This window comes from Pistacia vera, unplaced genomic scaffold (genome assembly GCF_008641045.1).
Source record: "Pistacia vera cultivar Batoury unplaced genomic scaffold, PisVer_v2 Contig459, whole genome shotgun sequence".
Classification (NCBI taxonomy): domain Eukaryota; kingdom Viridiplantae; phylum Streptophyta; class Magnoliopsida; order Sapindales; family Anacardiaceae; genus Pistacia; species Pistacia vera.
This window is the reverse complement of record NW_022196289.1, coordinates 796,942-817,537: the sequence shown is the minus strand read 5'-3', so window position 1 is coordinate 817,537 and position 20,596 is coordinate 796,942. Positions and strand designations below refer to the sequence as shown.

General features: G+C 35.4%; 4 protein-coding genes and 1 long non-coding RNA gene across 13 annotated transcripts; all 5 read right to left on the bottom strand.

The window, feature by feature from the left end:
• Positions 1 to 1,017: 1,017 nt before the first annotated feature.
• On the bottom strand, positions 1,018 to 2,519 carry LOC116144861. Its single transcript, XM_031430283.1, has 3 exons — positions 2,513 to 2,519; positions 2,380 to 2,422; positions 1,018 to 1,885 (listed from the first exon to the last, which is right to left on the bottom strand). Exons 1-3 carry the CDS (start codon positions 2,517 to 2,519, stop codon positions 1,018 to 1,020), a joined length of 918 nt encoding a protein of 305 aa, XP_031286143.1.
• Positions 2,520 to 4,419: 1,900 nt separating this feature from the next.
• On the bottom strand, positions 4,420 to 6,849 carry LOC116144910. Of its 3 annotated transcripts, none has more exons than XR_004130329.1 (6): positions 6,696 to 6,849; positions 6,445 to 6,578; positions 5,608 to 5,748; positions 5,424 to 5,503; positions 4,789 to 4,899; positions 4,420 to 4,688 (listed from the first exon to the last, which is right to left on the bottom strand). It is a non-coding gene; the product is annotated as an uncharacterized LOC116144910 (long non-coding RNA). The 3 variants fall into 3 exon arrangements; XR_004130327.1 differs by having other exon boundaries at positions 5,608 to 5,729; XR_004130328.1 differs by having other exon boundaries at positions 5,608 to 5,729; positions 6,445 to 6,557.
• Positions 6,850 to 8,390: 1,541 nt separating this feature from the next.
• LOC116144858 (putative disease resistance protein RGA3) lies at positions 8,391 to 10,388 on the bottom strand. Its single transcript, XM_031430280.1, has one exon. The coding sequence runs from the start codon at positions 10,386 to 10,388 to the stop codon at positions 8,391 to 8,393; it is 1,998 nt and encodes a 665-aa protein (XP_031286140.1).
• A 1,622-nt stretch (positions 10,389 to 12,010) lies between these two features.
• Positions 12,011 to 16,204, bottom strand: LOC116144903 (putative disease resistance protein RGA3). Of its 7 annotated transcripts, none has more exons than XM_031430322.1 (5): positions 13,482 to 16,204; positions 13,326 to 13,390; positions 13,030 to 13,203; positions 12,779 to 12,912; positions 12,011 to 12,063 (listed from the first exon to the last, which is right to left on the bottom strand). In XM_031430322.1, the coding sequence occupies exon 1, from the start codon at positions 16,183 to 16,185 to the stop codon at positions 14,725 to 14,727; it is 1,461 nt and encodes a 486-aa protein (XP_031286182.1). In that variant the 5' UTR covers positions 16,186 to 16,204; the 3' UTR covers positions 12,011 to 12,063; positions 12,779 to 12,912; positions 13,030 to 13,203; positions 13,326 to 13,390; positions 13,482 to 14,724. The 7 variants fall into 6 exon arrangements, with proteins under 7 accessions (XP_031286184.1, XP_031286182.1, XP_031286188.1 ...); XM_031430324.1 differs by having other exon boundaries at positions 12,779 to 12,957; XM_031430327.1 differs by having other exon boundaries at positions 12,011 to 12,054.
• A 1,977-nt stretch (positions 16,205 to 18,181) lies between these two features.
• Positions 18,182 to 20,160, bottom strand: LOC116144912 (GDSL esterase/lipase 1-like). The gene is made up of 5 exons (XM_031430345.1): positions 19,782 to 20,160; positions 19,569 to 19,690; positions 19,041 to 19,265; positions 18,656 to 18,911; positions 18,182 to 18,567 (listed from the first exon to the last, which is right to left on the bottom strand). The coding sequence occupies exons 1-5, from the start codon at positions 20,032 to 20,034 to the stop codon at positions 18,278 to 18,280; spliced, it is 1,146 nt and encodes a 381-aa protein (XP_031286205.1). The 5' UTR covers positions 20,035 to 20,160; the 3' UTR covers positions 18,182 to 18,277.
• Positions 20,161 to 20,596: the final 436 nt, after the last annotated feature.

Here is a 20,596-nt window from a genome sequence, read left to right as displayed (position 1 = left end):
ATAGGCTTGTGAATTTTGTTGTAATGATCCACAATAAGTTTCATAACAATTAATCTTTAATCAAAGTATTGCTTTTTAATCTAATTATTACGAGCCTGTACTTCCTCTGTAAAATATTTATGGCTCGGGCCGCGAAGACAGTACTCTTAAAAACGGAGATACTGTTACTCCTTGTAGATTTTTCTCCTCTGAGCCGATAACGGGGTAATGATTTTTGTGACTTCAACTCAATCTTGTCAATGAAAAACGAAAATTTCCAATGTTTGCGGGCCCATATGAGAGGGGAATGCCCTGGACCGGGGCCAGATTATATAAGTGACAATTCTTTGCATAGGTTTAAGGTTGCATCACCAATCTGAGGTTATCTGGGTTTTATTGGGTTCTTGCAGCTTATCTTTTTCTCTCCAACAGAAAAATGGAAGATGCGCCAGAGACTTTTTGCCATAAACGAGGGGAACAAATAAACTAGAAAATAATATAAGAGCAAAGCCAGGAAAATGTGTGCACAGAGCATAATCATATATATTCTATAACCCTTTTGACCAAACACTAGGCAGAAAAGACAATATCTGAAAACCATTGAAATTTCCTTCTGATCCATGTAATTATATGTTTATATGCAGAAACATTCACATGAAGCAAGTGAAAATCTTCACTTGCTTCATGTGAACATTCTACTACCATATATTATTGCTTAGTTAGGGGGCTGAATTCTTGAAGACATTCTTACAAATATCGGAGGTTCAATGAACAAAACGAAATAGAAAAGAGAGAAGGACAAAAAATAAAAAATAAAATATAAGTGCAGTATAAGAGAGAACAACTTATTAAAGAAGAAAGGGGAAAAAAGAAGAAGACACAGAAATAAAAGGAAAAGGAAATTCTTTACTTGTGTTCATGTTCTACGATTTGTAATGAAAGGGTAAAATGGTTATCATAATGGAGGATTTTGATTCATGGAAAACAAATGTGAAGTACAAGGGTTTTGTGACTGCCTCAATCATCATCCTCACGAGCTTATAATATAAGGATCATGTTATATAAATAGTTATTGTTCAAGCTCATAATATGCAACCTTGCTTGAGAAAGTACATTGGCATTAGATAATTGTCTAATTTCAAGAAGCAATCGAGTATAAATTAAGGTCGCCTTTGTGTAAAGCACATCATACATAAACCCAAGCTCAATTGCTACTAGTTTGAAGGCATCTTCAGCTGACTTCTCACAAATGACGCTGTAGCAATCTCTCCGTTCATTAAGGCCCAAGATTAGGTTTCCAAAGAGATAAACAAATCTCTTGAATAAAAAATGAGCTTCATCCATCTGATTTCCAACTTGCTTGCGGCTTAAATATAGTTCATTGAGTTTTTCCCTCGGCCCCTCCATCTTAATATTTCTCTCGAAAAAAGCATCTTCTGTGATTCCCAGTACCATTCTCATAGTGTTTTCTGCAAATGGATTAGTGGAGAGCAAGGCCTCTTTAAATTGCTTAGTGCTTGCAGACCTGAGTGCATATGTCCTTTCTCCATACTTTGCAATACCAGTAGTAAATATTGGAATGGCAATAAAAGTAAGGGCTCCCTTGCTCCAAGACCAAACGAAGACATAAAATGCCACTACAACTTGGACAAGAAGCCCAAGTAAGTGTCTTAACCACAGCTCATTGTCTTCTAAAGAGTAAGCCGTGATAGTATCTGGGCCACCAAGATGCAAAAGAAGGAATGGTGCCCAAAATGCCTGGATGGCTATGTTGTTTGAAGAATTACTGTCAGAATTTCCTGGGCTAGTTGCTAGGTTGCCCAAGGAAATAGTTGCCACCCAGTCTGCAGACAAGTATGCTACCCAAACAACGATCCTTATCCAGATTGTCGGTGTGGATTTTCGCCTAGAACCAAAAATGATGAGGATAATTTGTAAAAGAAGACTAAGTACAACCAGCAATCGTATTTCCCATCCATTCCAAAATTTTCTAACTCCTTCTGCAAATAGTTGTACGGCACCCATCTTCTATTCAATGATCAAACTGCAATCAACTATAAATTTAAGGGAAAAAAAAACCATTTGTTGTTGCTAATTGATTATATTTTCAACATTTGTTTTCATATGGTTTACAAAATTTTATTGTTAACAAGTGAACAATTTTGACAATATTAAAGTCATACAGGTTTCAATCTGAGAAATGACAAACATACTAAAAGCTTTATGAACAACTTATAACATAAATCAGGTAACAGGCATGGAGTATTTTGAAACTTAATATCAAATGACTGAATTTTTAACTAATTTAAAGAGACTGTACTACGAAGTTTGATTTGAGGAATTCAAAGAGCACCTAAACATTAGTATCAAAGAGAGAGAGAGAGAGAGAGAGAGTGGTACCAGTAAATAGAGAAACGTTCTTCGTTGGCCTCGAGTTTTCTCTCTGAATCAAATTATCTTACTAATCGAAGGCAATATTATAAGCCACCATTCTTGTGAAGAACCCCACGTGAAAAGAAACTTTCTCATAAACTCTCCATACTGTTGTCACCAATCAGTACTATAAAGTTTGAAACTTTGATGCAAGAAACACAGGATCTAAGTGGGAAGCCAGTGATGGGTTACTGAAACTCCGAAGTCTGAACTTTGAAGAACTCACAGGCAAACAACTCGAGCTGTAAGACTATAAGTTGTTGGAAAATTTCTACATGCAGAATATCTGAATAAAATTCTACAACAGTTCATGCACATTAATTGAACTTTGTATTGATGTGAAAGTATGAGCTTATGGGTATAATTTATGTGGGCTTTGAAGGCTTTTATGGAGGCCTTACTTAAGCTTATGGTCCAAGACTCTCAATCTTTTGCAAAGCCCAGCCCAATCAAAAGTTTCTTATTCACCCCCTCAATAGCAATAATACCTTAAAAAAAAAAACTAAGGGGGTGTTAATAATATGTAACCTTAATTAAAAACAAGATCAATACCAATAATATCTTAGGTATAATTAAATAATAGTGATTATAATAATAATAATAATAAAAATCTCTTTATTGTACTAAAAATGAACATGAAATGGTCATTAACTCATTATTTTATTAATTCTAACGACATATTAACAGATTATTAACAATAGAAGTGTTTATGTTATTTTTGCAAAAAAAATTTAGTTTAATTAAACTTCAGGATAAAAAAAAAAAAAAACCCTTAAAAACATATGTATATATACACATAAAAAAAATTAATTAATTAAACATAATAATATATTAAACATAAAAATTTCATTCTTACATAAGTTTAAATATATTAGAATTAAGAGGTCTATGTGAGTACTTTAAACTTAGGATTTGGACTAATAGACTCGAATCCCAGTTTTTTATTTATTTCTTTTAAACGTAAAGAAAATCACAAACCTGAACTAGCCTGGAAGCAAGATGTTTGCCTGGAGCCATCACATTGAAAAAAGGAATTTGCTTGAATTTACATTATATACAAACATGGAAAATATTGATTTGACTCCAAGTTGAATGATGTTATACTGCAGGACTGTTTCATGACTGTTCTCAGTGAAAAAACTCTGTAGGTGTCTTAAGCCGGTGAATGCTAAGGAAAGAGGTGAGAAAAGTTCTGATTTCAATGCAATAACTTTACATTTTTATACAGCAAGGTTGCTTACTGTTACAAGTTTGAAATTTAAAAAACAAAGTTTATAACTAATGCACCCTTAATCACAGCTGAAAGCACCTAAACATATCACCAAAAACTATCAACTTCGGCAGCTCTTTTCACGGTAGACTACAAAGAAATCAGAAAGCTCTTTTGGCGCCAAAAAGCTTTTCAAAAACTAACTGAATTTCAGTTGAATTTCCAGCAAAATATCAATGTTTCAACACTCTTTAATATTTTTGTTGGAAACACCAAGTCTGAGCCTAAAGTCTTCAAACTTGGTTTTGGACAAGCCTTTGGTCATGATATCATCCAGTTGATCCTCATCTCTGCAATGGACCAGCTTAACTTCCCCTTCTTGGTCAGCTTCTCTTACCTATGATATCATGCTGGAAATGATAAAAATTGGCAGAAATCAAATTTGCATGTTTTTGGCGCCACCGTTTAAACTTCTACTGTGCATGCAAAAGCTGTTTTTGGTCACTGTTCTGGAAATATTTCAGTGATGTGTTTAGGTGAATTAGGTTGATAAAATAATGTATTTTGATGTGCTTGTACGTGCATTAGTTGAAGTGTTTAGTTTAAATTTTAAATTTGCAACTTTAGGTGAAACAGTTGCATGTTCTTGTATAAAAACTATCCCTGTTTTTTAATGTAAAAACAGAGCAAAAAATTCCAGTTCACAGTTCTCTCTCTATCATCAGTCTCTCTTCTTTGTTTTCTAGCAAAACCAACAAGATCATGCTCTATATTGAGACATTGAATAATTTTATTGATTGGAATTAGCTGGTAAATGTTTTCCAGGAAGCAGAACTATAAAAAGAGCAGCAGCGAATACAATCAGATTCTGAATTGCTTCAATTCGTAAAACTAACCACTCCGTAGCAGCATTAGAATGGAAGAAAAGCCTTGCGTCTGTGTCAACGAGCTTAAGGTAGTTTTGGAAGAACATATCCATCTTGTTAAAAGCTGCGAAATTCAAAATGGGTGCTTTGGTTGTTCCATTCATTCTCATTAAGTCTCTTGCTGAGGAGGGATAATATCCCTTCAGTTCAAAACAATGCAAAACTGAACATCACATTTCTCAATTTGTTGACAAAAGAGAGAAGATTTTAGTACATGGAGCAAGTAGAGTTGATATTTACCTGAACATATTTTGAAAGTACAATAGCAGGAATGGCTACAATGAGCACAGGCCATGTGACTGAGGCCATTAATATCTTCAGGATCCTCGAGTTTTGAAGTTGAAATAAAGCCTGGTGAAAAAAGACACAGAATCAATCATATATAGACAGAAATAGAAGTTCACCAATACCCTTTCAAGATTAACATCATTTCTGAAGAAATTCTAGATATATTGAACTTGGGCTATGTTTAAGGAATAAGATTCATATTCTTGTATCATTTCTATGAACCAAACGATGATTTTGAAATGAGATTCTCATTCCCTAGTCTATTCATCCCAAGCAAACATGACCTTGTTTCTTTACATGGAATCGAAATATCAAAATCAAGAATTTCTTACGAAGAAAAAGGCCTTCTAGTATCCCAACTAATAGCCAGAAAAACAACCAAAACAAACCTCTAGAAATGAGCTATAAAGACATCCCGCAGAGGAGATTTGGGGCAAATGGTGAAGCTAACATAAGCTTCATAAATGGCTTAACAATTAGTGGGGAATTTAATGATACTAACACAGCAAAATTGATGCACTTTATAAATGAGATAGATTCTCATTCATTGAAAGTAGATAAATTTATCCCTTAATTATTCCTCCTACCTTCCTGCATTCTCCCAGCTAGTCTCATCCATGAATCTGGGACCATGGTTTTCTAGCTTGTTGCATCTTCTGCATTGTTTCTGTCAACACAATTTACAATTCACATTAATGACCGCAAACAAATAAAATGAGTATCTCAAAGACTCAAACAAAGAGAGAGAGAGAGAGAGAGAGAGAGTGGTACCAGTAAATAAAGAAGCATTCTTCGTTGGCCTCGAGTTTTCTCTCTGAACCGAATTATCTTACTGATCAAATGCAATATTCCAAGCCACCATTCTGTGAAGAGACTCTCACAAACTCTCCACACTGTTGTCAGCAATCAGTACTATAAAGTTTGAAACTTTGATCAGTACTAGGATCTATAAGTGCAAGTCAGTGACTGAGGTTTGTCTCAGATTCCTAACAACCCCAATAGTTTTTACTATTATTTTCACTTCCCTTATTTGTTTTTGTTGGTCTCAAAGCTTATGGAGTCTAACTCTGTCTTCTCTAAACAGAATCTGAATACTGTTCAAATAATAGGAAAAAATCCACAAGCAGAATTTCTGAATAAAAATAAAATCTTTTTCACTCACAATTTGGAATTTTCAGTTTCTCAACAAAATTCCAGTTCTAGCTTATTTATCAAAAACATTTTGAAAACGATTGAATCATTCATCTTAGTGCAGCTTTTTGAGCCATTGGTTGGCCCATTTTTGCATGAACAACAAGAAGTTTCCCAGGCTAAGCTTTCACATTCATGGATATAGCTTTCTTCCGGTTACTCTTCAACATCTTTAGGGTCCTTAAGTTTCAATGCTAACATGTAAAGCCAAACTGAAAAAATTTAAGAATGCACATATTTGAGCTCATTTAAACAATCAAGCTTGTATCATCAAAATTCAACAAATAACAAATGACACAACGATTAGATGAATTTAATGATACTGACGTACAAAAGCAATGCACTTCAGAAATCAGATAGAATCTAAAAAATGAGTCCTTGAAAACGGATAAGTTCTACATTGATCATTTCTCTTACCGTGTAGGATTCTTTGAAACAGAGGTTATAGCAGTTACCCTGCACTACTAACCAATTTGATCTTTTTGGGGAGTAAGAGATGCCACTTGAATGTATAACCTCCTACCATTCTTCTGTAGAACAAAATACTTCATCTGAGGCAAGAAATGTTGTTTTTTGGTAGAATCCATGGCAAGAAACTAACAAGTTGAAAAGCGCTTTAAAATCGAAACTAGATAAAAGATATATATACATTATAAAGCATAACTAACCAATTTGATTTTCAGGGCATGAGATATGCCATTTCAGTACTCTCTGGTATGCTACTCACACCATTTTCTATAAAATTCAGGCATAACATTCTTGGAAACTCCTTGATTGCATTTATAGCTGCCCAACATACACGAGGATTGATTCTTTCAACAAACTTCGATGTATTTTAGAGCCTGCAACATTCAGAGAACGAGAAATCCTTAGCCAACATTTACAAAACCAATACCTACAATATATATAACAAAGCAATAGCTTGTGAAGTTTAATATCTTTGGGTGTCAAATTATTTACAAACCAGAAAGGAAAATGCAATCCAATCTCAATTCTCCGTTATCCTCAGCAAACATCTACTAACAGTACCTGGTTCACCCATGAAGAAAGCATGAATATTACTTGTGTTGACATGAATGAGTATAGAGATATCAAAAAGAAGTATTAAGAAATTAATTACCTGTGGGTCAATGTCATCTTTTATTGGTTGCATTCATCAACTCTATGACCTCTCAAAATCATCTATGAATTTGAACGTTGGGAATGTGAGAGATCTTGGTCCAGTCCTCTCCCATTTCCCCTCTGTAACGTTCTTTCAGAATAGAACACCGATTGATAGTCAATTGCTCCAGTCTTGGTGCTCGAAGAAGGTGGTCCGGAAGTCCCTTCAACTTGTTACAACATTGAATTGTTACCCACTGAAGAGATGGCATGATTGTACTTTCTTCGTCTCCTATCGCAATATCCCACTCTTCCCATTCATCCATGTTTTCAAAAACAAGAATTTTCAATTTCGGGAAGACAGTAATTGATCTGTGCCTGCCACTACTTTCTATTCCCATAAATTCATTATCCACTCTTTTCACTCTGCCCATTCTCTTTATAATGATTGATTCAAGGTATGACAATTTTCCCAAAGGAGGCAAGTATTCAACATTGATGCAACTATCAAGAGTTAACATCCTCATATTGGCTAATGGAATGTCCTCTTTATATGAAGATAGCCATAATTTTTCCAAATTCAAAACATAGCAGTATTTGATCCTCAATTCTTCCAGTGTGGTCATCTGAAGAATGTATTCCGGTAAAGCCTTTAATTTGCAACATGAATTAAGTTGCAAGAAACGAAGACTTGGCATAATTAAAACATCCTCTTCTATAATCTTGTAATTCCACTCTTCCCATTGCTCCCACTCCTCCATATAGTTAATAGAGAGATATTTTAATTTCTGAAAGGCGACAATAGCTGATGAAGATGACAATGTTCCACCACTTCCGATTCCCAAAAACTCATTCCCTACATTTTTCACACCTCCCATATACCAAATCGAGAGTGATTCAAGGGACAATAACTTGCCTAAAGGAGGCAAATGCTCACAGTTCATGCATTTATAGAGCGTCAACTCCCTCAACTTTGTTAACCTTGCCATCCAACTAGGGGACATGGTTTTACTTATGTAATCTTCAATTATTAATTTCTCTAAAAAAGGAGGTGGTTCTAAAGCTTCAAGAACTACTACATTCTCCACAATATTCCTCTTCTTTACATCTTGCAACTTATAGAACGATAATCTCAAATAAAGAAGTCTATTCTTACTCTTGAGTTCTGCTTCTCTAACTTCATTAATGTCTGTCACGTTTCCTAATCTTTTTAAAGTTAGAGACCCCTGAAGATGATTCAAGTATTTCAAGCATTCAAGAGTTCATGCTTTGTTATCGCGGCCACCCCCACTTACAATGAATTCACTTAATGTGCGAAGGCATGTCAAACTCTCTATTCCCTTCGGCATGTAACTAATATTAAAAGTATTCATGTTTATTAGATACCTTAGATTGATTAATCTTCCTATCCTTCGAGGTAGCTTCTGAATATATGAACAACCACTGAAATCTAAGGTTTCTAAATGGTATAAATCACATAATTCCTTAGGCAATTCTTTTAACCTGTTATTTCCAGATAAATTAAGGTATCTCAAGTGAACCAATTTCTGTATTCCTCTTGGAAGTTCTTCGATTGAAAAGAAACTCAAATCTAGTGACCTTAGAGATGTGAACTGGTCAAATAATTTGGGTAGATCTGCTCTAACCTCTATATCAACTGTAGTATTGACAATAAGGCTCCGCAGTGCTTTCTCATTATAAATAGAATTAGGAATCGAGTTCCCTATTACTATTAAATGTCGAGATCCTCTATGAGAAAGCTCTAACCCTGAGACTACATGACCATCAACTTCTATAGAAAAACATTCATTCTGTCCAAGATATTGAGCAAAGTCATGCATTATATCATGCATCTTGCACTTTGTTATGCCACCATCTAATTCAAAATCTCGGAAGAAAGACCGCATTGCTAATGTTTCAAAATACTCTTCGCCAACTATCTCCATATCTACATTTCTTTCTTTTTTTAGATACCCTTGAGCCATCCATAGATCAATCAATTTATGTTTCCTTATTTCATAGCCTTTTGGGAAGATGGCACAATATAAAAAGCAATTTCTCAACTTAGGGGGTAAATCATAATAGCAAAATAGAAAAGGCAGGAAAAGGTCTTTTGCTATCTCATCTTCTTTCCACAAGTCATCATCTAAGACACTTTTCCATGCTATACTATGTCTTTTAAAGCGCAAAATACTCCCTAAAGTCTTGATAGCATGTGGCAAGCCCCTGCACTTGCCTACAATTGTTCTACCAATGTTTTCTAATCTTTCACATTCTTCACCACTCCTTTCTGATAACGCCACCTGACTAAACAATGACCAACTTTCATCCTCTGACAATGTCTCTAGTTTGATCATGTTAGTCGTTCCCATGATGTTTGCAACATTTGTCTTACGAGTTGTAACCAAAATCCTACTTCCTTGAGAACCATATCTAAGAGAATGCTTAAATTCTTCCCAAATTCTAGGACTATCTATCCACATATCGTCTAGGACTAGAAGAAACTTATTTCCTTCAATAGACTTGCGGATTCGTTCTAACAAAGGTTCTAGTTGACCTAGATTTGATGCTCTAACGTCAAGAGAGTTGAGAACTGCTCTTGCAATCCTAATCTCATCAAAAGGATTGGAGACACACACCCATATTTTCTTGTCAAAGTGGGATTTTACATTATCATCGTTAAAAGCTATTCGAGCAAGAGTTGTCTTACCAATCCCTCCCATCCCTACTATGGAAATGATGGAGAGGTTTGCTTCTTGACTAGTCTTGCTCAACAACAAGTTTACTAATGTATTCTTATCCTGATCTCTCCCACAAACCTCTAATACATCAACCAAAGAGGTGGTCACTGGTCGCTCAAGATTTTCAGTGTATTCATTAAATCTAACATGGAACATCGCTTTGTCCGTACCAATAAGATCTAATTTTCGGTTAAGAATTTCAATCTTGAAAGCAATGTCAAAACGAAAAGCAGCTCGACTACAATAACAGAGATAGTATGAGATGAGGTGACATACCTTTCTCAAAGGCTTGGAAGCATTTTCAGCTTCCTTAATTTGTAATTTTCCGATTGCTGTGTTCCACTCCTCCAACACGTCTTCAATTTCGTACGCTACATCTTTAAGCTTATCTAGCCAATTTTTCTCAACATTACCCTTCACTTGTCTGTCCTCCGCATCCATAAGCGTAGCTTGAAGGGTCTGATAAGTACCAGTGAGCTTTCGCACTTCTTTGCCAACATATACAATCATGTCAGCCATATTCAAAGATGGTACTGGATTTAAGAAAGATGAATAAATCAGAGGTCAAATATTTTGTTTGCTTATGTTGTGATTATGCTGCTAATTCCATTTGATACTTATAACAATTAATTTTGCTTTGATGCTAGTGAAGGTATGTTGTTTTCTCCAAGCAATTTATTTATTTTTTCCTTTCAACATGTCCAACAGTTAGCTTTTATCCAAGCACTGCCCATATTCTTTTCTTCCTAAGTGTGTTTTGCTTTGATGCTAGTTAAAGTATAGAAGGCATCAACCAAAAGGGTAGACTAGCTTCCTAAAGAAGGCATCAACACGACGCATCAATAAAACTGACAATGATGAGTTCACATATATGTCCCTTACGGCCTCCAATTTTTGCTGCCATTATGCACCATTTCCAATTTTTGCCATAATTCAACCTTCCACAGAGGCACAGATGTGATTCTTTGGTCTGTGATGGCACTCATTTCGAAAGAGAAGTAGCCATTCCATTGAAGTTCCCATCATTATTCAACAGGGGATGCTGATTCCTATTTCTCTATTCTAATCTACACATACAGAACAACTTCTCAAACAATTGAACACTTATAGTAGATGGATAATTTCGATTAATAGTGACCAAATGCAACAAAGAAAAAGAACAAAAAAGCACGCCTCGAAACTACAATCGCTAATAAATGATAGTGATTCTGCATTGAATACCGACCGAGGTCTTCCACTTTTGGTGGGTTTGGCAGCCACATCTCATATCCCAAATGAGATTCCTCCAAATTTGCCGCCACTCCTGCATCAAATTTAAATCAAATTTTATATTAGCTTTAAGATTCATTTAACTACTGAGCTAGTAAGTAAGTAAAGGGAAAATCTCGACTTTTCTCAAGATTTACAATTTATTAACACGTAACCGAATTGTGTAAAATTTATCCGCTTTCAGAGCAAACCAAAACCCCGCCATTCTTTCTCTAAAAAAGGAGGTGGTTCTAAAGCTTCAAGAACTACTACATTCACATATTCCTCTTCTTTACATCTTGCAACTTATAGAACGATTATCTCAAATAAAGAAGTCATTCTTACTCTTGAGTTCTGTTCTCTAACTTCATTAATGTCTGTCACGTTTCCTAATCTTTTAAAGTTAGACCCCTGAAGATGATCAAGTATTTCAAGCATTCAGAGTACATGCTTTGTTATCGCGGGCACACCCACTACAATGAATTCACTTAATGTGCGAAGGCATGTCAAACTCTCTATTCCCTTCGGCATGTAACTAATATTAAAAGTATTCATGTTATTAGATACCTAGATTGATTAATCTTCCTATCCTTCGAGGTAGCTTCTGAATTATGAACAACCACTGAAATCTAAGGTTTCTAAATGGTATAAATCACATAATTCCTTAGGCAATTCTTTTAACCTGTTATTTCCAGATAAATTAAGGTATCTCAGTGAAACAATTCTGTATTCCTCTTGGAAGTTCTTCGATTGAAAAGAAACTCAAATTAGTGATTAGAGATGTGAACGGTCAAATAATTTGGGTAGATCTGCTCTAACCTTATATCAACTGTAGTATGACAATAAGGCTCCGCAGTGCTTTCTCATATAAATAGAATTAGGAATCGAGTTCCATGCAATATTCCAAGCCACCATTCTGTGAAGAGACTCTCACAAACTCTCCACACTGTTGTCAGCAATCAGTACTATAAAGTTTGAAACTTTGATCAGTACTAGGATCTATAAGTGCAAGTCAGTGACTGAGGTTTGTCTCAGATTCCTAACAACCCCAATAGTTTTTACTATTATTTTCACTTCCCTTATTTGTTTTTGTTGGTCTCAATGCTTATGGAGTCTAACTCTGTCTTCTCTAAACAGAATCTGAATACTGTTCAAATAATAGGAAAAAATCCACAAGCAGAATTTCTGAATAAAAATAAAATCTTTTTCACTCACAATTTGGAATTTTCAGTTTCTCAACAAAATTCCAGTTCTAGCTTATTTATCAAAAACATTTTGAAAACGATTGAATCATTCATCTTAGTGCAGCTTTTTGAGCCATTGGTTGGCCCATTTTTGCATGAACAACAAGAAGTTTCCCAGGCTAAGCTTTCACATTCATGGATATAGCTTTCTTCCGGTTACTCTTCAACATCTTTAGGGTCCTTAAGTTTCAATGCTAACATGTAAAGCCAAACTGAAAAAATTTAAGAATGCACATATTTGAGCTCATTTAAACAATCAAGCTTGTATCATCAAAATTCAACAAATAACAAATGACACAACGATTAGATGAATTTAATGATACTGACGTACAAAAGCAATGCACTTCAGAAATCAGATAGAATCTAAAAAATGAGTCCTTGAAAACGGATAAGTTCTACATTGATCATTTCTCTTACCGTGTAGGATTCTTTGAAACAGAGGTTATAGCAGTTACCCTGCACTACTAACCAATTTGATCTTTTTGGGGAGTAAGAGATGCCACTTGAATGTATAACCTCCTACCATTCTTCTGTAGAACAAAATACTTCATCTGAGGCAAGAAATGTTGTGTTTTGGTAGAATCCATGGCAAGAAACTAACAAGTTGAAAAGCGCTTTAAAATCGAAACTAGATAAAAGATATATATACATTATAAAGCATAACTAACCAATTTGATTTTCAGGGCATGAGATATGCCATTTCAGTACTCTCTGGTATGCTACTCACACCATTTTCTATAAAATTCAGGCATAACATTCTTGGAAACTCCTTGATTGCATTTATAGCTGCCCAACATACACGAGGATTGATTCTTTCAACAAACTTCGACGTATTTTAGAGCCTGCAACATTCAGAGAATGAGAAATCCTTAGCCAACATTTACAAAACCAATACCTACAATATATATAACAAAGCAATAGCTTGTGAAGTTTAATATCTTTGGGTGTCAAATTATTTACAAACCAGAAAGGGAAATGCAATCCAATCTCAATTCTCCGTTATCCTCAGCAAACATCTACTAACAGTACCTGGTTCACCCATGAAGAAAGCATGAATATTACTTGTGTTGACATGAATGAGTATAGAGATATCAAAAAGAAGTATTAAGAAATTAATTACCTGTGGGTCAATGTCATCTTTTATTGGTTGCATTCATCAACTCTATGACCTCTCAAAATCATCTATGAATTTGAACGTTGGGAATGTGAGAGATCTTGGTCCAGTCCTCTCCCATTTCCCCTCTGTAACGTTCTTTCAGAATAGAACACCGATTGATAGTCAATTGCTCCAGTCTTGGTGCTCGAAGAAGGTGGTCCGGAAGTCCCTTCAACTTGTTACAACATTGAATTGTTACCCACTGAAGAGATGGCATGATTGTACTTTCTTCGTCTCCTATCGCAATATCCCACTCTTCCCATTCATCCATGTTTTCAAAAACAAGAATTTTCAATTTCGGGAAGACAGTAATTGATCTGTGCCTGCCACTACTTTCTATTCCCATAAATTCATTATCCACTCTTTTCACTCTGCCCATTCTCTTTATAATGATTGATTCAAGGTATGACAATTTTCCCAAAGGAGGCAAGTATTCAACATTGATGCAACTATCAAGAGTTAACATCCTCATATTGGCTAATGGAATGTCCTCTTTATATGAAGATAGCCATAATTTTTCCAAATTCAAAACATAGCAGTATTTGATCCTCAATTCTTCCAGTGTGGTCATCTGAAGAATGTATTCCGGTAAAGCCTTTAATTTGCAACATGAATTAAGTTGCAAGAAACGAAGACTTGGCATAATTAAAACATCCTCTTCTATAATCTTGTAATTCCACTCTTCCCATTGCTCCCACTCCTCCATATAGTTAATAGAGAGATATTTTAATTTCGGAAAGGCGACAATAGCTGATGAAGATGACAATGTTCCACCACTTCCGATTCCCAAAAACTCATTCCCTACATTTTTCACACCTCCCATATACCAAATCGAGAGTGATTCAAGGGACAATAACTTGCCTAAAGGAGGCAAATGCTCACAGTTCATGCATTTATAGAGCGTCAACTCCCTCAACTTTGTTAACCTTGCCATCCAACTAGGGGACATGGTTTTACTTATGTAATCTTCAATTATTAATTTCTCTAAAAAAGGAGGTGGTTCTAAAGCTTCAAGAACTACTACATTCTCCACAATATTCCTCTTCTTTACATCTTGCAACTTATAGAACGATAATCTCAAATAAAGAAGTCTATTCTTACTCTTGAGTTCTGCTTCTCTAACTTCATTAATGTCTGTCACGTTTCCTAATCTTTTTAAAGTTAGAGACCCCTGAAGATGATTCAAGTATTTCAAGCATTCAAGAGTTCATGCTTTGTTATCGCGGCCACCCCCACTTACAATGAATTCACTTAATGTGCGAAGGCATGTCAAACTCTCTATTCCCTTCGGCATGTAACTAATATTAAAAGTATTCATGTTTATTAGATACCTTAGATTGATTAATCTTCCTATCCTTCGAGGTAGCTTCTGAATATATGAACAACCACTGAAATCTAAGGTTTCTAAATGGTATAAATCACATAATTCCTTAGGCAATTCTTTTAACCTGTTATTTCCAGATAAATTAAGGTATCTCAAGTGAACCAATTTCTGTATTCCTCTTGGAAGTTCTTCGATTGAAAAGAAACTCAAATCTAGTGACCTTAGAGATGTGAACTGGTCAAATAATTTGGGTAGATCTGCTCTAACCTCTATATCAACTGTAGTATTGACAATAAGGCTCCGCAGTGCTTTCTCATTATAAATAGAATTAGGAATCGAGTTCCCTATTACTATTAAATGTCGAGATCCTCTATGAGAAAGCTCTAACCCTGAGACTACATGACCATCAACTTCTATAGAAAAACATTCATTCTGTCCAAGATATTGAGCAAAGTCATGCATTATATCATGCATCTTGCACTTTGTTATGCCACCATCTAATTCAAAATCTCGGAAGAAAGACCGCATTGCTAATGTTTCAAAATACTCTTCGCCAACTATCTCCATATCTACATTTCTTTCTTTTTTTAGATACCCTTGAGCCATCCATAGATCAATCAATTTATGTTTCCTTATTTCATAGCCTTTTGGGAAGATGGCACAATATAAAAAGCAATTTCTCAACTTAGGGGGTAAATCATAATAGCAAAATAGAAAAGGCAGGAAAAGGTCTTTTGCTATCTCATCTTCTTTCCACAAGTCATCATCTAAGACACTTTTCCATGCTATACTATGTCTTTTAAAGCGCAAAATACTCCCTAAAGTCTTGATAGCATGTGGCAAGCCCCTGCACTTGCCTACAATTGTTCTACCAATGTTTTCTAATCTTTCACATTCTTCACCACTCCTTTCTGATAACGCCACCTGACTAAACAATGACCAACTTTCATCCTCTGACAATGTCTCTAGTTTGATCATGTTAGTCGTTCCCATGATGTTTGCAACATTTGTCTTACGAGTTGTAACCAAAATCCTACTTCCTTGAGAACCATATCTAAGAGAATGCTTAAATTCTTCCCAAATTCTAGGACTATCTATCCACATATCGTCTAGGACTAGAAGAAACTTATTTCCTTCAATAGACTTGCGGATTCGTTCTAACAAAGGTTCTAGTTGACCTAGATTTGATGCTCTAACGTCAAGAGAGTTGAGAACTGCTCTTGCAATCCTAATCTCATCAAAAGGATTGGAGACACACACCCATATTTTCTTGTCAAAGTGGGATTTTACATTATCATCGTTAAAAGCTATTCGAGCAAGAGTTGTCTTACCAATCCCTCCCATCCCTACTATGGAAATGATGGAGAGGTTTGCTTCTTGACTAGTCTTGCTCAACAACAAGTTTACTAATGTATTCTTATCCTGATCTCTCCCACAAACCTCTAATACATCAACCAAAGAGGTGGTCACTGGTCGCTCAAGATTTTCAGTGTATTCATTAAATCTAACATGGAACATCGCTTTGTCCGTACCAATAAGATCTAATTTTCGGTTAAGAATTTCAATCTTGAAAGCAATGTCAAAACGAAAAGCAGCTCGACTACAATAACAGAGATAGTATGAGATGAGGTGACATACCTTTCTCAAAGGCTTGGAAGCATTTTCAGCTTCCTTAATTTGTAATTTTCCGATTGCTGTGTTCCACTCCTCCAACACGTCTTCAATTTCGTACGCTACATCTTTAAGCTTATCTAGCCAATTTTTCTCAACATTACCCTTCACTTGTCTGTCCTCCGCATCCATAAGCGTAGCTTGAAGGGTCTGATAAGTACCAGTGAGCTTTCGCACTTCTTTGCCAACATATACAATCATGTCAGCCATATTCAAAGATGGTACTGGATTTAAGAAAGATGAATAAATCAGAGGTCAAATATTTTGTTTGCTTATGTTGTGATTATGCTGCTAATTCCATTTGATACTTATAACAATTAATTTTGCTTTGATGCTAGTGAAGGTATGTTGTTTTCTCCAAGCAATTTATTTATTTTTTCCTTTCAACATGTCCAACAGTTAGCTTTTATCCAAGCACTGCCCATATTCTTTTCTTCCTAAGTGTGTTTTGCTTTGATGCTAGTTAAAGTATAGAAGGCATCAACCAAAAGGGTAGACTAGCTTCCTAAAGAAGGCATCAACACGACGCATCAATAAAACTGACAATGATGAGTTCACATATATGTCCCTTACGGCCTCCAATTTTTGCTGCCATTATGCACCATTTCCAATTTTTGCCATAATTCAACCTTCCACAGAGGCACAGATGTGATTCTTTGGTCTGTGATGGCACTCATTTCGAAAGAGAAGTAGCCATTCCATTGAAGTTCCCATCATTATTCAACAGGGGATGCTGATTCCTATTTCTCTATTCTAATCTACACATACAGAACAACTTCTCAAACAATTGAACACATATAGAAGATGGATAATTTCGATTAATGGTGACCAAATGCAACAAAGAAAAAGAATAAAAAAGCACACCTCGAAACTGCAATCGCTAATATATGATAGTGATTCTGCATTGAATACCGACCGAGGTCTTCCACTTTTGCCGCCACTCCTGCATCAAATTCAAATCAAATTTTATATTAGCTTTAAGATTCATTTAACTACTGAGCTAGTAAGTAAGTAAAGGAAAAATCTCGACTTTTCTCAAGATTTACAATTTATTAACACGTAACCGAATTGTGTAAAATTTATCCGCTTTCAGAGCAAACCAAAACCCCGCCATTCTTTCACTTTCTTCAACTTTCCCAGTAACCAAACACGCAACCTGAAACACCAAGAAAGGAAAATCCCCACGATCACCAACCAAACACCCACTGCAGCAAACTTGCTCCAATCAAGAAAATTCACACTGCCCATATCATAAATCAACTCAAAACAGCAATTTTTTTAACTATTCATTATGTTTTGTTGCAGAAGAATGAATGAGCAACTATCGAAATACACATATTTATACTCACGTAGATGAATCTTTTTGTAGACGAATATTGAACCATTAAACTTGTATTTGTTACTGTTTTTGAATGCGATAGTGTTTTTCTTTTTTAAAATTGTTAAATTTTAGATGTTAAAATAAACAGTAAAAAGACAATTAAATAAATATTCATCAATTTATAATAGAATAAGATCTAATGGCTCGCTAATAAAGAACATGAAATTTTTGTTATTCAGTTAAACGTTAAAAGTATCAATGTCATTAAGTATTTTTAAAAACCCGAAAACATCTTTTAATAATGAAAATGATAATACTAAGGACACAAATAAATATAAATTTTTATTATATAAATGAACATTATTTATTAGAAAACAAAAAATTACTTCAACTAGAATGGAAAGACTTATTATAAGATACATTCATCTGGAAATGTCGATGAATTTATTCATCATTTGTTGCACCACCATCATCATCGTCTTCTCTAAATTTCTTAATCTCAGAAGGCTGTAGTTCAAGTTCAATTAGTTGCTTCATATTAATTGGTGCTGTAACATTCATTCCTCCCTCCCAAAATAATGCACCCAACCTAGAGTTAGCCTTATCTGTAAGATGCTCACCATCAAAATACACATACTCATTAGGGTTTCTGCATAATTCATAATCTCCAATTCCGCAATCGCTTGCATGATATGTCCCACTGCCGCAACAAGCAATGTCTGCTTCTTTAAAACCTTCAAAAACGAAGTTAAATTAATTAGTCAAGTCAGTCAATCTTCAGTACGGACGTCCTGAAATTGAAAATGAAGGTGAAAACTTTACCATATTTCAAGGGGTTAAATTGTAGATTCATAAGTGTGGTGAAGTAGTCAAAGATTATAAAGTTGAATCGAGGTAATTGGATATCTAATACTTTAGCGGCAGTAACCAGGGCTTGGTTGTGTTGTCTTGCCAGCGCTTGAGTATCTTTCCAACATTCAGTTTTTGTAAGGTTCTTCAATTGTTTTAAGAGTGGGGTGCAACCAAGGGGTGCAACATTTTGAAATGCAAATTTCCTTCCTCCAAGTGCATATATTTCCTTTTAAACCAAAAAAAAAAAGAAAAAAAAAAAAGAAAAAAAAAAAGAAAACCTCTCAATACAAATTGCTGAAGTATATAAATTACTTGCATTAAATAGTTATAGATCAGAAACTAATATTATAATTACTTTTATCACATTTAAAATGTTTCCGATCACCACTTGTACATAATTTTCCATCTCTGATTCAGTAGCATTAGGATATTGATCACTAAATGTGTAGTAATCAACACCTCCAATGCCGGATAGATAGACTGCATTCCTTAGTATCTGGTCGGCTTCTGCATCTCCAAGCTGCTGTTTCAACAAGCTCACCACCTCCTTGAAATTGCTCAACTGCGCTTCAAGGTTAATCTGGGCAGAATCCAAAGCATATCAAGCAATTTAAGGGTGACCTTCTCAACGCATTTCTTTAAACAAAGACTATGAGTCTATGACTACTCTTTTTTTTTTTTTTTTTTATGGTAAATATTTCTCAAAAAATGGGGTGTGAATCAAACCCATGTTTGAATGAAATTGAGATACTGATGCAAGTTCTTCCCTTATGGATCAGATAGATTCATATCAGAAAGAATTGAAGTTGACAATAAGTTCTTTCAAAATTGAGAAGAGGCCGTAAATTTCAACCCAGGAATGAATATTATTTATATTACATACCACGCTTGGATCGTTATCAGCAATAACACAAGCTCCCGCACTTGCAAAGTTGGCTCCATTGATGAATTCATGTTGTCCAGGTGCTAAATATGGTTTCCAATAAGGTAAGTGTGCATTCTTGGCTGCAAATTTCTCACATGTATGTTATTCTCAAAGTTTTGAGAAAAAGAATATTATACCGCTGAATAGTGTTATGGACTTTTTTAATCTTACCAATGAAATCAGGGATCAAACGCCCGTCAGAAAATCTTCCGGTTGGAAACCTGAAGGTGGTCTCTCCATAAGGAGGGTAATTTGCCTTGTGTGTAATACTGGTATTGATGAAGTTATTGTTTCCTGGATCATACACAGAGTCCCCGAAGACGAAGAGGGCGGCATGTCTTCTAGACTGCAGGGAAGTTGTTGTAGCAAAAATAGTAGCAAAGACTACTAATGAGACACCATAGATGAAGCTTAAACTTGTCATTGCTAAGCAACATCTACTAATTTCAGCTGAGTATCTGTTTCACCTACTTCTTATATTCTGTTCAAATGGCTCACATAATGGGTGGCCTTCAAATATCATCTTTAACAATGGCCTCTCCTTCACTAGTTTATGCTATCAATTAGAGTAAACAACATATTCCCACCCAAGGTTTGACGAAATCCCAAGTTGGTATCCCAAGTTCCATTTATTCTAGATTCCTACCCTTAAAGTAACGGAAAATTGCTAGATATAACGGCTCAGGGGTAAATTGGTCATTTCGCAAAGGAGGCGCACATTAGCAGATTGTCGCCCCTAACAAAGATCTAGCGCATGTTAGCCAACTTCATCGCCGACGTTCTTTGCCCTTTTCCGGTGATTCTTCCACCCAAAATCACCCTTGTCACCACCATTCGAACCCTCATCCTCCCCTCTACAAAACCGTACCCTTCACAGCCCCTCATCACTCATCGATCGCCAACCACAACAGCCACCATATGCGATTGGTTTTCGTCGCTCTCCACTGGCGAATGGCCACTAAACGGTTGTTGGGGACATAGGGGTT

What these genes read in the sequence shown, in the direction of transcription:
- LOC116144858 (XM_031430280.1), bottom strand. Translation starts at nt 10,388, where the DNA reads ATGGCTGACATGATTGTATATGTTGGCAAAGAAGTGCGAAAGCTCACT.
- LOC116144903 (XM_031430324.1), bottom strand. Translation starts at nt 16,185, where the DNA reads ATGGGAGGGATTGGTAAGACAACTCTTGCTCGAATAGCTTTTAACGAT.
- LOC116144861 (XM_031430283.1), bottom strand. An exon ending in GAACGTTTCTCTATTTACTG is followed by an intron (nt 1,886 to 2,379) that starts GTACCACTCTCT and finishes TTTTGGTTCTAG; the next exon opens with GCGAAAATCCACACCGACAA.
- LOC116144912 (XM_031430345.1), bottom strand. Translation starts at nt 20,034, where the DNA reads ATGACAAGTTTAAGCTTCATCTATGGTGTCTCATTAGTAGTCTTTGCT. An exon ending in TTTGATCCCTGATTTCATTG is followed by an intron (nt 19,691 to 19,781) that starts GTAAGATTAAAA and finishes AGAAATTTGCAG; the next exon opens with CCAAGAATGCACACTTACCT. An exon ending in ACATTTTAAATGTGATAAAA is followed by an intron (nt 18,912 to 19,040) that starts GTAATTATAATA and finishes TTGGTTTAAAAG; the next exon opens with GAAATATATGCACTTGGAGG.